This window comes from Macaca mulatta, chromosome 11 (assembly GCF_049350105.2).
Source record: "Macaca mulatta isolate MMU2019108-1 chromosome 11, T2T-MMU8v2.0, whole genome shotgun sequence".
NCBI lineage: Eukaryota > Metazoa > Chordata > Mammalia > Primates > Cercopithecidae > Macaca > Macaca mulatta.
In genome coordinates, this window is record NC_133416.1 from 84,207,397 (window position 1) to 84,224,668 (window position 17,272).

A 17,272-nucleotide genomic window follows, 5' to 3' on the forward strand; every position below is an offset into this window, starting at 1 on the left:
AGAGATGGACAAGGCAGCTAAGGTATTGACATTCTAGGAAGAGCTGAGTAGAAACTGTTCCACATAATAAGAGCTCTCCATGCCAGCCATTGACTTTGGCATGTTACTAACATCATCCCTAACTTTGCTATGTCTCTGCAAGGTAGGTGCTGCGGTCTCTAAGTTATAGACCAAAAACAAAAAAACAAAAAAACAAAAAAAACCCCAAAAAACGTTAATTCACTTTTTAAAGCTCTTACAGCCTGTAAATTAGAAAGCTGGGCTTCACATCTAGCATTATGTGACCCAAAGCCCAGCCCATGGTCTTCTTATCATAACCCACTATCTCTTCTTCTCAGTTTCCAACAACCAAAATCTATTTAGCTTTCAGCTTGAATAATTCAAGTTGACGTTCCTCTACTTGGGCACATTTCTCTAGAATATGGAGGAAATAGAACTAAGAAACAAACTAAAAATTATAATCTATCATTTATTTAGCTGATTTCTTCAGAACTTTTTCTTTTTTTGTGTGTATGTAAAACCTTCCTATTTTTAAGGGGACACCCTGACACCTTCAAGTCATTGTGATTTCTGCTTACTTAACGATTGTCAACAATACGTTCATTCTGGAACTAACTGCAATGTCCACTAGGGGTCTCTATTTTGAAGCAGGTGTATATATATTTCCAGCACATACACCCATCTCACATCATACACTCACGCACGTGAACACACGGATTCTTCTTTGTTATAAGATTTAGTTGTTTGAGTTATGTCCAAACGACCTTTTCCTAGTTTGACCCACTTGCTGTGCCAATCATCGTATAGGGCTTTAAACATAATGCTCTTGCTCTCAAATCTTGCTTTACAAAGTTGAAATCACACCAGTTCTGAACTCCTGGAAGCATTATTAAAAATAAAAAGCAGGCTATTTCTAAATAGTTTTGCATCTGTCTGAAGTAGGATGAATTTAAAATATGAGATACTAATTTGTAATGAAACTCTATTATAAAAATATATTTTAAGGTTAAAAGAGACTGCATTCTCATTTGGTCCTGGAGGCTCCCTGAAATTCTGTGTATAATGAAAACAAATTTGACAATGACAAAGGAAGCTCTGCCTATTCCTCTGTCTTCACCCAACTGAGGGGCCCACACTACCTCAACCTTCAGCCTGCCCAAGGAAACCAGTTTCCCACTGTAACTGGAGACAGGCCTCCAGGTAATCTGATGATACATACCAAGACTGACAGCAACTTCATCTAGGGAGATGGTAGTTTTCTCAGTTGACAAGGGATAACTTGGATAGCGAGCTAGAAACTTCTGGCACAGGAGTCCTAAACTTTTCTGTTTTCTGCTTGGCCTTTGCTTTTCAAATTCGTCCACAGCACTGTCCCCAACAACATCAAGCTACAGAGGGCAGATAGAAGGGAGGGGGAAGATGTCACAGTTAACATCCTAATGGAGAAACGGCAATGGCCAGTACTGGCAAACTGGGGGGACATCTCAATCCACACCATCCTAGATTCTGGTTAAAATACATTTCCTAATCTAATTCCCTGAATGTTTTATCTATTGTCTTCTTTGGACTGATTTTTTTTTTCTCCTTTATAATTTGAGGCTGAGTCTATTAGTGAAAAGTTTGACAAATGAAAAATGCGAGTCATTTACAGGTTGCTACGGTCTAGCTACTAGTGCGCTCGCTGGGCCTGTGGAATCAGCATCACCAAGAGCTTATGAGATGTAGAAGCTCAGGCATCAGCTATATCAGAATCTGCCTTTTCATAAGATTCTAGGTGATTTTTATTTGACGTGGAAGTTTCAGACGCACTGGTCTGCATTCTGTCACCAAACTGCTTTAGATTTTACAATTGACCAAAGGTTGATGAAAGTGAACGAAGGCAGTCCAATCATATTCTTCCTTATCCTTTTATTTGTAAATACATTAAACTATCATCCTGTCTCCTTAACCCACATTTGAAAGGGGCTCCATTCAAGCCCCAAGAAAGTAAAAGGCTTTTCGACAAACAGATTCAAGAGAAAAGTCATATAATCATTTCTATAGATTCAGAAAAAACATTTGATAAATTTAACAGTCATTCATGATTTTCAAAAACACCTTTAAAAAACTAGGAATAACACACCGGGGCCTGTTGTGGGGTGGGGGGAGGGGGGAGGGATAGCATTAGGAGATACACCTAATGTAAATGACAAGTTAATGGGTGCAGCACACTAACATGGCACATGTATACATATGTAACAAACCTGCATGCTGTGCACATGTACCCTAGAACTTAAAGTATAATAATAACAATAATAAAAAAAAACTAGGAATAACAGAGAACTTCTTCAATGAAGGGTATTCATGAAAACATCTATTTGTAAAACCTTGGACGTGTTCCCTTAAAGTCAGGAAACAATACGATGCCCATTATCACTTTCTCTTCTATATCATATTGAAGACCCTAGTCAATGCATGAGGACAACAAAAAGAAACTGAGGCACAGGGACTGGAAAGGAATCAGCTACTTTCCTTCTGCAGAATATGCCACTATTCACACAAAAACTCAAAAGAATTTCAGACAAATCATTAAAAATAGTAAGAGAATTTAGCAGGGTAGTTGAATACAAGATACTATGTTTTTAAAAATCAGCTGCATTCCTATACAACAGTAACAGCAAATACATTGAAAAGACATCATTTACGATAGCAACAAAAATGATAAGGATTTTAGAAATAAATCTAAGAAAAATCTATTTGTATAAAATCCTAAAACTTAGATTTTAAAGAATACTTAAAATTTAGTGAAATACATTGTCTTCATAGATAAGAAAACTCAGTATCTTAAGGAGGTTAATTCTTAATCTCTAGATTAAATGCAATCTCAATAAAATCCAATCTGAAATACACATGGAAGAACAGCCCAGAGTAGCCCACAGACTCTGAAGAAAAATAAGCTGAGGGTCCTGTTTTACCTGATTATCAGTGCTTATTACAATAGGGTATTAGGGCAGGGATGGACAATGGAACAGGAAGAGTCCAGAAACAGACACACATGTAAATGGAATTTTGATATGAAAGCAGTTGCACTGCGAGCTGAGGGGAAGAGAAAGATCTCCTGAATAAATGGTGCAGGGACAACTGATGATACGTATAGAAAAACAAAGTTGTATTCTTGACTCACACCATACACAAAAAGCAATTCCAAATGGATCAAGGATTTCAACATGTAAAGCAAATTTTAAATGAAGAAAATGAAGGAGAATATTTTTCTAACCTTGGAATAGGGAAGAGCTTCTTCAGACACAAAAAACATTACCCTTAAAAGGAAAAAATGAACTATATTAAACTTAAGAACTTTTGTCCATCAAGAAATAACATAAAGGGAAAAGACAATTACCGAACTGAAAGAATAGATACATAACACATATAATATAGGTTTAGTATCATTATATAATCAACTCCTACAAATCCATACAACAACAACCAAAAAAAAAAAAAAAACAATTAAAATTGGCCAAGAACACAAACAGGCATTTCACAGAGGAGCAAAAAACATGATGGCCAGTAAACATGTGGAAAGAAGCTTAATCTCATGAGTAATCAAAGAAAAGCCAATGAATATCACAAAAAGATATACATTATATAATCATGAGATTAGCAGAAATTACTAAATTAGACAATTTCAAGTGTCAGAGAGGATATGGATGACTAAAATTTTATTTATTTCCGGGGGGGGGGTGGGGGGCAAATAGTACTTTGGGAAGCAATTTGGCATTATCTTGTGAACATCTGCATATCTAATGACCTAGCACCTCCACCAGTAGGTATGTACCCAAAACAGTAGTTCTCAAACATTTTGCTCACAGGACCCCTTTATGTTCTTAAAAATTACTGAGGACTCCACAGGGCTTTTTGTTTATGTAGGTTATCTATTGATAGTTACCATGTTAGAAATTAAAATTGAGGCAGTTAAAATGTTTTGTGAGAAAGGGGTATTTTAAATGTTATTTTTCAAATCTCTTTAGTTTCTGGATTAATAGAAGAGAACTGATTCTTGTGTTTGCCTTTTGTAGTCAGTCTGTTGCAATATCCACATCATGTACTTCCTGGAAGACTCCAGTGTATACTTGGGAGAGAATGAGAGTTCAAATGGCAAAGGTCTTTGTATAATTACGAAAAGAGTTTTGACCTCCTCACTCTCTGAAAACTGTCTGTGGACACTGAGGTCCCCAGATGACCCTTTGAGAACCACTATCCAAGGGAAACTGTTGTGTGTGTACACCAGGAGACATAAACAAGAACAAATATCATAGCATAGTCTGTATTAGCCCTAAACTGCAAATAGCTACAAACAGGAGAATGAATAAATTGTGGTGTAGTCATGCAGTGGATTATCATACAGCAATGAAAGAACTACAGCTACATGCAAAAACTTAAGGATGTATGTTGATTGACAAAAGCAAGTCCCCTAAGACTATACATACAAATTCAGAAGAGTGGTTACTCTGTTGGGGAGAGAGATGTAAATTAATTACATTGTACCCATTTTTGGGCTGACAGGTAGATTCATGGTGTTAAAGGTACTGCAAAGGACAAGTGTTTTTTAGATGATCAAATAGCCTATCAAAAGGTAATAAAGACTAGTTTAAAAAAGATATTAAAAGTCTGTTTTAACATTGAGTACCCCGAGACAGAAAGAAGGGAACACAATAGACACCAGGGCCTATTTGAGGGTAGAAGGTGAGAGGAGGGTGAGGATTGAAAAACTACCTATTGGATATTATGATGATTACCTGGGTGACCAAATTATCTGTACACCAAACACTCGCAAAGTGCAATTTACCCATGTAACAAACCTGCACATGTACCCAATGAACTTAAAATAAAAGTTAGAAAAAGGAAAAAAAAAAAAAACTACTTAAAACACTTGACTTTGATCTAATAAATCAGACATTAAAAGCATCAGTATAATAAGTTTTCTGGATACAAGATCAATACACATACACACACAAATCAATTGTATTTGTATATACTAGAAACAAACTGTTGGTAATTGAAACTAAAAAAAAAAAAAAATTCAATTTGCAATGGCATCAAAAAATTTGGAAACCTAGAGAGAAACCTGACAAAAGATGTATAACACCTCTATACCAAAAATTGTGAAACACTGCTGAAAGATATTAAAGCCCTAAATTTTAAAAGAAAGTCAGTTTTAAATCCGCCAAAATTTTAGGCATTTACTTCCTACAGGTGGTGAACATTTCTAGTGACTGATCAGCTAAAATCTCTCTATAAAGCCTGGGTAGAAACCAAAATTTTAATTGTTTTAGGGGCGTGTTTGGTAGAACAACTAGTTCTACCAAAGTAAGAGATCAACAATGTTACCCTGTGAAAGAGGTCACTAACAATTCCCACTGGCTGATTTTCACTTTGCTATATTTTTGTCAAAAAAAATTACAAAAAATCTAATACTTATATGCCTTTGACAACAAAAGGCATATTTAATCTTATTTAGTTTTTAGAACCCCAATAAAACCAGGACAGGTACCACGACCCTCATTTTACAGGTGAGTAAACTGAGATGCAGAGATCCTGAGTGACATCCCCCACTCACCCAGCTAGTGATTTGAACCCAAGGCCTTAGAAACCAGCTCCTTGTGTGTTGCACATCAAATATTAAACAGGAAGCCAAAGAACAGCCCAGACTTAAAAAAAGGAATTGTGAAATTCCTCTGGCTTCAAGCACGTAGGAACTACTGTGTGATTTGTATTTAGTTACGTGAAAGAATCTCTTACTACTAGCACTAATCTACCACTGCAATATATAGAACAGATTAAATTCATTTTGTTCTATGAATTTCAAGTTGTAATTCAAGACATCTTTTTTCTCTCTTTCCAATTACTTCATTTTGGCAATTTTTATAGCTTGAAAAATCCGCCAAAAAGAGAAAAATGGCTAAGAATACTGAAATCTGCAGAACTTTTCTTAGAAAGTCTAGGAAAAAGCTTGATGGGAAGTGAAAATAATTGACTTTTTTTTTTTTAAACAAAGTATAGACATGCTGCTTATTCCACAGCACTGGTTCCCCACAGAACAGGTGATTTAACGATGGCTTAACGTCAATAGAGCCCCAAACTAACTGAACATATATAATAATGGAATTTCCTAAATAAAAACTATTTACATTAATATTATCCCTAAAATCTGGGCAAAATTAAAATTCACAGTAGCATTTAAATAATCTAAATTCCTTCATTAAATAAAAATGATTAAATATCATTTATCATTTTAAAATGAGCCCTCGTCCAGGGACTATCATACAGAAAAGAAAGCATTCATTATGAAAAATAAGATAGAATGAGAATTCTGCTATAAATCAAAAGATATTCAGTTTGCCACTGCTTTTGGCTTAATAGGAGCTGAAAAGTTGAGAGTTCTATGACTTTTTAATAATCAAGTAAAATTGTTTAAGTTCTATAAAATTCCTGAGAAGCACAGTCTGTTTACCTGTAGAGAATCTGTAAATGCATCGTCCTTGTTTTCAATGGGTCGGAATAGTCCCTTTTTCTTCTCCCGGTCCCTTATATCTGGGCTGGCAGCACTAATGAGCATCTTCAGGTTAGCTGTGGGTGTCCATGGTTCCACTTGCTGTCTGTCAACAAGCTTCACTGGAGTAATGGGATTTCTTTCTGGAGTAAACTTTTTTTGCTTTGATAAATCAATTGGTTCATTTTTTATTGGAGTCTTCGGGGCCATCCTTGAGCGATCAACAAATATATTTTCCTATTTTAAAAAAAAGACTTTTAGCAAGAATGAGAAAGGGCAGGTATCAGCTAAGAGTACACTTTGTTCCCACCATTCACTAAGACTTGAAAATACAAATAGGACCATATGTTTAGGGCTGAAAAGTATTAGGATAGGACTAACAAAAAGTAGAAGGCATCATGGGAATCGAAGAGTGGCTGCAGTGAGAAGTAGATTATAATCTGCTACTCCTTTTACAGCTATCTTTCATGGTATCTCTGTAAGAGAAATCACAACGTATCTGTTACTGTTGCATGTTTGTAACAGATGAGAACTATGAGGGCGAATGCCGGTTGAGTCCATATTGTTTCTAAGTGTCATCTTTTTTCAAACACTACTTACAAGTTTGCATTGACTAGTGAAGAGCAACAATGCTTTTGTAGTTCAATGTGCACCAGTGCTAATACAAGCACTTAGTAGCAGGACCAGTTAATGGAAGAGCATCCAACAAAATCCCACATTTTAAGTCAACCTAGAGAGCTCTCTAATGTCATTCTCCTGCAGCAGTGCATCTCAAACTACCCATGGTAAAGGACTCGTTTTTTTAGATTTCCAAACTCCTGCTAACTGATATGTGACCTTACTTCATAGGACTAATATGCAACACAACTCCCACCAGATGGGATTTGCCATTTGAGTTTGTCACTCAAACTGACCCACAGCTTCTTCAACAAGAGATCACTAATCATAAGCTCGGATATGGTGGCAATACTGAATTGCTACTGAGGTTTATTTTTCTTCCTTTTTTTTTTTTTAAAGATAGGGTCTCACTCTGTTGCCCAGCCTGAGTACAGTGGTGTGATCGTGACTCACTATAGCCTCAAACTCCTGGGCATGTGCGATCCTCTTGCTTTAGCCTTCCGAGTAGCTGGGACCACAGACAACAGACATGCACCACTACACCCAATACTTTATTTTATTTTTTGGAGATAGGGTCTCGCTCTATCACCCAGGCTGGAGTGCAGTGGCATGATCACAGCTCACTGCAGCCTCAAACTCCTGGGCTCAAGTGATCTTCCCACCTCAGCCTCCCAAAGTGTTGGGATTTCCAGTGGTGTGCATAGTACAGTGGTGTGCACACCATTTCCAGTGCACACCACTGCACCCAGCTAATTTTTAAAATTTTGTGTGGAGACGGGGTCTCGCCATTTTGCCCAGGCTGGTCTTGAACTTCTGGCTTCAAGTGATTCTCCTGCCTCCGCTTCCCAAAGTGCTAGAATTACAGGCATGAGACACCATACCTGGCCCTTTAAAATTTTTTGTAGAGATTGGGGTCTCACTGTGTTACCAAGGCTCATCTCAAACTCCTGGCTTCAACTAATCGTCCCATCTTGGCCTCTCAAAGTGCTAGGATTACAGGCATGAGCCACCACACCTAGACTACTGAGGTTTTTAAGTGCTTAACTCCCAAGTTTCATTCTTTTTTGCACCCTGGTGATAGTTTGTGGAATAGTATCTGCCTCCAGACCACACTTTGAGGTAGAATGTCTTAAATAATTCTAAGAAAAGATTAACAATGGGCCCATTGTAAAAAAAAGACGAAGTATATAGAATCCACCTTTGGAACTACCAAGTAATTAAAATGTATCTTTCCCCTAAAAAAGTTTCAAAAATTCAATATGAGAATTTGGTAATTCAATATTCAAAAACAGAAAGATACTGCTTTCTGTAGTATTCCCTTGCAGTCAACAGTGTCTTACATAATTACAAAGGGAGATGAATTATCTGTCACTCTGTCCCTGTACACTCTATATAGCTACTGAATGGTTGTGTTTTGGTTGAGCAGGGGTTTACAATAGTGTGTTCCTATAAATGAGCAATGTGTGAAGAGGTAAAATATTGGGAGAAACTGGAGTTTGTGTAGGCAAGGCAACTCTTGCTCCTTGGATCAGCAGAAGCTGCAAGCTAGCCATGGCAACATTCAGTGCTAGTGTAAGCAGAAGGAGAGGAGTCAGTGGAAGTGGCGATTTCTCATACTACAGTAAGTACCCGGCCCAGAGTGCTGCATCTACCCACCTCTTTTAACAAGTCCCTGTTAGCGTGCTATTCTGATAAAGGCTTCTACAGGTGAACTCTCAAGGGAAATTACTGTTTACTATGTGCCACACCCTGTTTCATGTATTTTGCATGTATTGACTCCTCATCCAATCCTGTGACATAGGCACTAATATTTTTCCATTGTATAGATGAAGAAACTGAGGCACAGAGAAGTCAAATAACTTGCCTGAGGTCACCTATGACCACATTCAGTGTAAAATCATTGGTATGCAAGAAATAGCTGAAGGCAGAACTTTCTGAAATTCTGCATCTAAAAATGAGCTTGTGTCCTGGGTACAGACCGGGAGGAAGTTATCTTTTTCCCAGCTCCAACCAAAGGTAGCCAGCAAGCCACTGATCCCCACTAGCACCTAGGGAGAGGCAGCATGGGGAAATAGTTATATGCGCAGGATGTAGATCCAGCTAACCTGCCCCTGCTTACATATCAGCAGGGGTGAGTGTGGCAAGTTCCTGTACCTCACTATACTTTATTTCTGTCAACTGAAAATGAAGTTCATAAAAATACCAATCTCAAGGGTTATGAGATTAGTTCCTGGAATATAGGGAGCGCTCAATAAAACTTAGCTATTATCTTTTCCCTCTTTCCTATTCTTTATTACCATTCACTCGCATTTTGAGCTAAATATACTACAGCACATCATATTGCTATTTAACTTCCTGGATGTGTGTCTTGTCTCAATAACAAGACTGTGCTCTTGAGAAGGTCAGGAAGCAAGTTCTACACGTCCTGTTAGTCACAATTTTTGGCACAATGCCTTGCCCACTGCAGGTACTCAAAGAACACTGTGCTTTGATGAGTTATTCCAAAAGCTATCCTCATGGTGGAGGGTGTGGTCCCGGCATGCTGGGTGGACAGAGATTTACACGCCTTCTCCACTGCTTCCAACAGAGTTACTTTTTCCCTAGCAAGGGAGCAATTGAGAATGGATTATTTCTTCATACACTTTGATATATTTTCACTGTAGTTTACCGAATACTTAAAGTAGGATGGGAGTTAGGTCATGTGGTAGGTTATGATTGTATTACACCTCTACATCAAGAGAAAACAATGCTAAGCCAATTGTATTCTAGGGTCTCAGGTGGACAGAAAGTCAATTGCAATCTAGTCACACCTTGCTCCATCTATCTGTCCTGCTATGCTGACAGCACATACGGCTGTGGAAAGGGCACTGCAATGGAAACCTGATTTGTGTCCCAGCTGTTTGTATCTTTTTGATCCTGGACAACTGTTTATTCTTTCTGGGCCCAGGTTTCCGTATGTATAAAATGAGGAATTTAGATGAAAGTGTCTATCTCCAAGGTTTTCTAGCAAGGCTGCCTCGCTGTGGAGTGGATGCTGGGATGCACCCTATCACTTCAGACATGACTCATTCCCCAGCTGCTGGAAGTAATGCCAACAGTCATCCCATAACCGGAAGGCTTTGGCTGAAGACGGCTGACTCGTCCAAGGTCACACCACTTCCTGGGAAGCCTCTCCTGTACTCACTGGCTGGCAGAAGTAGCACAGACATATAAAAGCCAGGCCTCTGGGAGGCCAAGGTGGGCGGATCACGAGGTCAGGAGATGGAGACCATCCTGGCTAACATGGTGAAACTCCGTCTCTACTAAAAATACAAAAACAAAAATTAGCCGGGCATGGTGGCAGGCACCTGTAGTCCCATCTACTCTGGAGGCTGAGGCAGGAGAATGGCGTGAACCCGGGAGGCGGAGCTTGCAGTGAGCCAAGGTCATGCCATTGCACTCCAGCCTGGGCGACAGAGCAAGATTCCGTCTCAAAAAAAAAAAAAAAAAAAAAAAAAAAGCCAGGCCTCCTTGCCCCAATTCTGGACTCCTCTGATGGCTGCCCTGGAACTCCCCAGAGGGTAACTTCCACTGTGACAGTATTGCAGCTCCACTTATCCTTCTGTCCAATTCCATGCCTTCCTGTCCCTTCCATAGGCATTGATCCCAAGAGTACTTCCTAATAAACCTCCTGCACACTTAACCTCTGGGTAAGATCTGCTTCAGGAAATCTAACCTGCAACAGCCTGGAAATCACTCCCTCCATTAGAGTGTCTGGAGAAATGTATCCTGTCAAATGGCCCTCTAGTTCTCTATATAAATAGAGGTAATACACCTTGGCTTACCTACCATAGAGTTGCTGTGATGATGAGCTCAGAAGGTCAAAGCACTCTGTCATCTGTGAAGTGCTAGACAAATGTTCATTATTATTACTAATAACACCAGCACACTGACTATAGGTAAACTGGTTTGTGCTGCCACAGAAAGGTCTTCGTTGTCTTGGTTCTAGTCCTGCTCCTGTGTCCGATACGGCTTTGATCATGTTATCTCAAACAATATACACAGTCAAGTGTATATATTAGCTCTGGGCCATATTTAGCCAACCTCTTTTTCAGTTCCCTCTCATGCACATCCCACATTCTGCCCAAACAGTCCCCTTGCTACTCAGACCTGCCCTGCACTTTATCACAGCAAAGCTGGTACTCACACCACCACTTCCTCTTTAATGCCACTGGCTTTGCCTGTTGAAATTCTGTCTACTATTTAAGTCTCATTGCAACGACTACATGTTAGAAAGTGTCTCCTTCTAGCTATGGTCCAACAACTCTCCTTCTTTCCAGAGCACACTTTCTAGAAGCAATCCCCACTGAGGGTTTTCTCTGCCTACCTCCTAGGGGTTCCTCAAACTACCAGTCTGTTCTGATCCACTGGTCTTACTTAGGTCACCTCTCACTTGCCAGATCAAGTCAATGGCAAAATATCTTACTTGACCTCACTGCAGCAGTTAAGACTGTTGACTATTCTTTGCTCTATAGAACTCTCAGCCCTTAACTTATGAGATTCCACTGTTTCTTTCTCTCCTGGTTCTTCTCATACTTCTGGCTGTGCCTTCTCAGCCTCCTTCTATTTTCACTCTTACAAACCAAACCGCAAGAGTCCACACACAACCCTTTGCTGCTCTCTCACTATTTGCCACTCCCATGTATAGAGCTTTAAAATCAGCCTGTATGCTGACAATTCCTGTTCGGACTTGATTATGACCTTTCCTGAATTCCAAAATCAGGCTACCTGCTGCTTTCTGCACATATTTATTTACCTATAAATCACACAGCTACAAACATATTCTAAACCGAACTCACCTTCCTTCTCACCCGCTCCCAAAAGAGATGAATGACCTTCAAAGAACACCCATGTCCATTAAGTTTGGGCATTGTCCCCAAATATGCCATGCTCATTTCCACTTCTTCACTAGCTCCCCTCCTTTCTACTTGCCTGAGACTCAGTATTCCTTCCTTCCAGCCACAGCTCAAGTGCTAGCTCCTTCACAAAGCTCTCCTAGCCTCTTTGCCCCAGACTACCTGTTTTCTACTTTTGTTGTCTCAGGTGCATTGTAAACAGGTAAGAGGCATAGTAACTTTGGATAATGAAGCCGGAAACTCCTTTATGTTTTAAAGAAAAATTTCTCCATGACTACTAAGAAGGTGCATGCATAATACAGTACTTTCAGACCCTGACCAAAGGGCAAATGGCCAAGAAAGAAATCCTCTAAATGACTGCTGATCCAGCAAGACACCACTCCAGGTATTCCCCAGAGAGATTCCAAGAAGGAACAACTCAGCACCACTAGCTTCCAGTCACTCTTGATTTCTTGAACAGTTTTTGAATGCTCATACCTCATGCTGTTTCTTCTGCCTAAAATGTCCATCTCGTTCACTCTTGCTTTCTTGGAGGTTGAGCTTCCTCATCCACTAATGCTTAGCCCAAATGTCCCTTCCTCTGTGAAGCGTTTTAACTCTCTCTGAACTTCCCATGAATTTATTTCCTCCTCTTCTTTCTGCCCAGGTAATTTGTTCCTACTCCTAGTATAGCACTTACCAAATCACAGTATAGTTTTACATTTGGGCCCCTGAAAGTCTCCCTGGTAACTGAGGGCAGGGTGGACATCATGCTCATCTTTAGGCTATCAGTCTAATTCCAAACAGTGTGAAGGCTATGTGCCTATGGGTGCTTTACAAAAACTCAATGTGGGGAGTATTATATATTAATTCCAATTCATGGAAGAAAAAAATGGACTTAGGGAGATTAGGAAACTCATTAAATCACCATATCCCCAGCATCTGGAACAAAAATATTTGTTGAAAGACCTTGTAAGTATATTTGTTTTAGGTCACATAGCTAACAAATGGCAAAGCAGGAAATCAAACCCAGGACCCCTTGGCTCTTAAACCCCATGTTTTCATTATCCCTAGAAAGCATCCTTCCTTTACTTCATAGCAGCATGAAAACGAGAGACAGAAGCCCCTCCTAGTAACTCTATGAAAGCACACTGTTCTCATCTCTTGCCTTCTATTTGAGGTGACATAATCCCTGCTTATAAATGTTATTTCAAACATTTTCACTGCTTTCTCAATCTCTTTAAGTCACTTGAGTTTTTTTTCCCACACACATTAGAATGTGAAAGTTCAACTGGACACAGTAGCACTTTCTGATGCTAGAGGAGAAGGGTCCCTGTTGAAGGTACTTGATAAGTCATTGACCCAGAGGAAGAGAAGCAAAGCACTAACTTAGACTTTATATAAATGTACAGATATATATTTTTTCAAGGCTGAACCATCCAAATTGGAAAGGAACACAAAGTTTTGCTCTAAAACTCTCAAAGTCAAAACTCTGAATATACACTTTAAGTCTGGGCATTTCTACCCTCATGACTTAGATAAAAAAAAAAAAAAAAAAAAAAAAAGCCACTTTAAATAATCTTCGCTTTATCTGTGATTTCACTTCCAGTGGCCAACTGTGGTCCAAAAATATCACATGGAAAATTCCAGAAATAAACAATTCATGAGTTTTAGACTGTGTGCAGTTCTGTGTAATGAACTCTCGCGTCATCCTGCTCCGTCCTGCTTGGGATGTGACTCACCCCTTTGTCCACCGTATTTGCACTGTAGACACTACCTGCTCGTTCATTAGTCACTTAGCAGCCACTGTGTTATCAGGCTGGCCGTCATGGTATTGCAGTGCTCATGTTCGAGTAACTCTTATTTGACTTCATAATGGCTCCAAAGCACAAGAGTAGTGATGCTGGCCATTTGGATATGCCAAAGGGAAGCGATAAAGTGCTTCTTTTAAGTGAAAAGGTGAACGTTCTTGACTTAAGGAAAGAAAAAAATCGTACACCGAGGTTGCTAAGATCTACTGTAAGAATTTCCTATCTGTGAACTTGTAAAGAATGAAAAAGAAATTCATGCTAGTTTTGCTGTCATACCCCAAACTGCAAAAGTTATAGCCATGGTACATAAGTGCTTAGTTAAGATGGAAAAGGCACTAAATTTGGGGGTGGAAAACATAAACAGAATAAGCAGAAATGTGTTCCAACTAATGGCAATCCGGTTCACTATTATCCACAGTTTCAGGTACTCACCGCAGGTCTTGGAACACATTCCCTGTGGATAAGGGGGACTACTGTATTTCTTTACCTAATAAAAATAAATCAAAATGCTGGACAAAAAAATCCCTACATGGGGGAGCATACAATTTCGCATCTATCCTAAATTAACAATTATCAAGTATTCTTTAAAGGCTCATATGAGCATGGGTTGCTTTGCAACCAAGGAGTTTCACTGTTGATGCTAAGCCTAAAAATAAGACCAGGAGCTCAGAGAAGTTCAATGCCCAAGTTGCTACTCACAGATTTATATTCAAAGTTTCTAAAACTTGTTTTGTTATTTCTATTTGCCTCTGCCTAAAAGTGCTCAGATAGCTGAGACATTGTTATGGCCAGTTTCTTTGTAATGTTTCTTGAAAACAACACCTTGGTCTTACAAATCACAAGGAGTGCAAAATGTGAGGGAATGGCTCAGTGCAAAACTAGCAATAGTATGGTAAAACATTCAGAATATACTGATGAGTTCAGCCACTTTATCTCCCTATATGGGAGGCACTGGTCTACTCTTGGGTGAATGGAACAGTCTCTGGGAGCTAGTTCATCGGTATGAAGACATTTCACAGCACTTTAATAATCCAGCATTTATGCCTACAAAGGTCTATTTTCCTGGGAACTGAGGCTTAGCATTCCTACAGAGCATTAGCTACACCACCCTTGACAACTATATTATAAACTTTGATTGCTGTAGCCAGCATATTTTTGACGGATATAAATTGGTTACAACATTACATGTAACCTCACCTATTTTTCCCACTATATCTGAGAGTAGAATTGCAACAATAATGGTTTGGATCGCTCTATTTTTTAAAAAAGAATGTTTCTATAATGTTTATCAATATTACTTACTATGCTTAAATACAAATACAAATGGCATGTTGGAACACTTAATTGAATTCAACATCACCATCCTTAATATGTTAGAAACTAAGGTGTTTATGTTAGCTCACCTTTTGTGCATTTTCCCCATCTTCAATTGCAAAATCCAGTCTGGGCTGCCTGGGGCTGATCAGGTCTTTTAGTGTTAAACAATTTACCTCCATCTGTAATGCACAATTACACTAGAAAATGATTTTGCAATTAGGTACCTTTTCCTCAAACAAAAATATCTACATATGTGTTACTTGTTTGTCAGTATGAAACTCCCCCTTGCCTAAGCACATCCTGGGCATTTCCAGGAGTTGTAGCCACCCTTAACTTTCTAAAACACACGAACAAACTCAAACACCTAAAGTGTGCTTAGTAATACTGAAAATCTGGGAAGAAAAAAAATCTACAAAAACAGTACTTCTTTATGAAAAGCTAGACGGCAAAATAAAGTTACCAAGTCGGAAGGGTGTTGGGCAAATCTGTCAGAAAGTACAGGGTCTCCCAGGTCAGTTAATTTTGGCGCAAAGAACTGAGAGGAATTCGGCTTTGAGGGGTTTTGAATCAGGGGGAAGGAAACCCGATCGCCAGACCAAACCCACTCAGCGCTGAGCGTAGCCCCTTCCCGGGCCTCCGAGCAGATCCCCCAAATAAACTCCTCCAATGAAAGCCCCAAGTTGTGGGGAAGGGCAAATTCCCTCTACTGCCGGGCTGGAGGGAGAGCTGCACCCGGCACACCCTCTGCGCACCGGGTCCCCCGGCAGAAACATCTCGAGCCCTCGCCAGCCGGGGGACGTGAGGGGTGGCAGGTTGGCAGCCGGGGCGGGAGGGGTCCCCGTATCCCAATTCCCGCCTCCCCACCAGCGCTGGGGCCACACGCTTACCGCTTACCACTGCTTTCCGAAGGAGGCTTCCTGCCTCTGCAGGGACCTCCACCGACCCAAGCCGATGAGGGAAGGTGGTGCGGCGATCAGCAGCCGGGCGGCGGCATCGGGAAGGGAGAGCTAGGTGCGCAGATCCCCGCGCCGAGTGCCCTGGACTGGCGGGGACCCCGCGGCGTCCCGACAGCGCCAGCGCTCAGACCCGCCGAGCGCGACTCCAGCCTGGATCGTAGTCCCCGCTAAAACACCTCCTCTGGCGCCTTGAGACCGAATTTGAGAATCCACCAATTAGCGGCGGCCGGCGGGGTGGCCCCGGCCAATCGTGTGGCGGCACGGCCCGGGCTCACCACCCCTCGGAGTCTTGGCGCTCCGAGTCGCGCGTTTTGCCCTCACCCGCCCAATTGTTGCCGCCTCGGCCCCCTCCCCCTTCCGGGTACCTGGAAACCTCGGGCCTGGGAGCCAATTCCTGCTGGGGACGCGGGCCCGGGCGGCCGCGGGAAGCCAAGGTGGGGGCGGCGCGGGGCGGCGCGGGGCGGCGGGAGAAGGAAGAGGAGGAGGAGGAGGGCTCTTTTGTTATGTATAGAAGACCCGCGCACGTCCCCAAGGCTTGCCGCGCCCGGGGACCCCGGGCACAGCCAGAGGAGAGGAAAGCAGATGGGGTTTGGAAGAACGATCTACACCCTCTGGATGCTGCTGCTGCCGCCATCCCCACCCGCCCTCAGCAACCTGTGCGGAAGCGGAGTTGTCCAGACTTGCCGGGGCAAACTTCCTAACACCGCACGCTGGTGTGACACATGAACCATGGTTACCGCTCTGCTGTGAGCAGATGGCACGCCAGTTAGCCCTGGAGACTAGACTGGAAGCCAAACCAGAAGTTTGTGTGTGTGTGTGTGTGTGTGGCAAATCCGGAAATGTTTTTTGGTGTTCCCTTTTCGGCACATTGCAAATAATTAGGAGGGAAAAAGCTTTATGTAAAAAAGTAATTCTTTGCAATAGGGACTAGCATTCTGGGCGACAGTCTAGAAAATTTCCTCAACACCCCTGATTTGTATTAACTGTTTCACTTCTTTCATCCTACAGTTTCTTGTTTAAAATATGAATGTTGGTAGTGATAGATTTTTTTTACAAAATAGACTTTATTGTTTAGAAGTTTTCAATTTACAGAAAAATTGAGATAGTACCAAGAATACCCGTATATTCAGCACCCAATTTCACCCACTATTAACATTTTGTGTTAGT

General features: G+C 40.9%; 1 protein-coding gene across 2 annotated transcripts in view; it reads right to left on the bottom strand.

Annotated features, from left to right (window-relative positions):
- The window catches only part of E2F7 (E2F transcription factor 7), a 42,370-nt gene extending 25,451 nt beyond the window's left edge, over positions 1-16,919 (bottom strand). Inside the window, exons 1-4 of one of the 2 annotated variants that reach the window (XM_028829739.2) lie at positions 16,037-16,919; positions 15,236-15,328; positions 6,491-6,766; positions 1,220-1,388 (exon numbers count right to left, since the gene is read on the bottom strand). In XM_028829739.2, the coding sequence (XP_028685572.2) occupies positions 1,220-1,388; positions 6,491-6,766; positions 15,236-15,328 (538 nt within the window). In that variant the 5' untranslated portion in view covers positions 16,037-16,919. The remainder of the gene's footprint in view (positions 1-1,219; positions 1,389-6,490; positions 6,767-15,235; positions 15,329-16,036) is intronic. The other variant, XM_001083107.5, reaches the window with a different exon arrangement.
- Between the last annotated feature and the right edge of the window lie 353 nt (positions 16,920-17,272).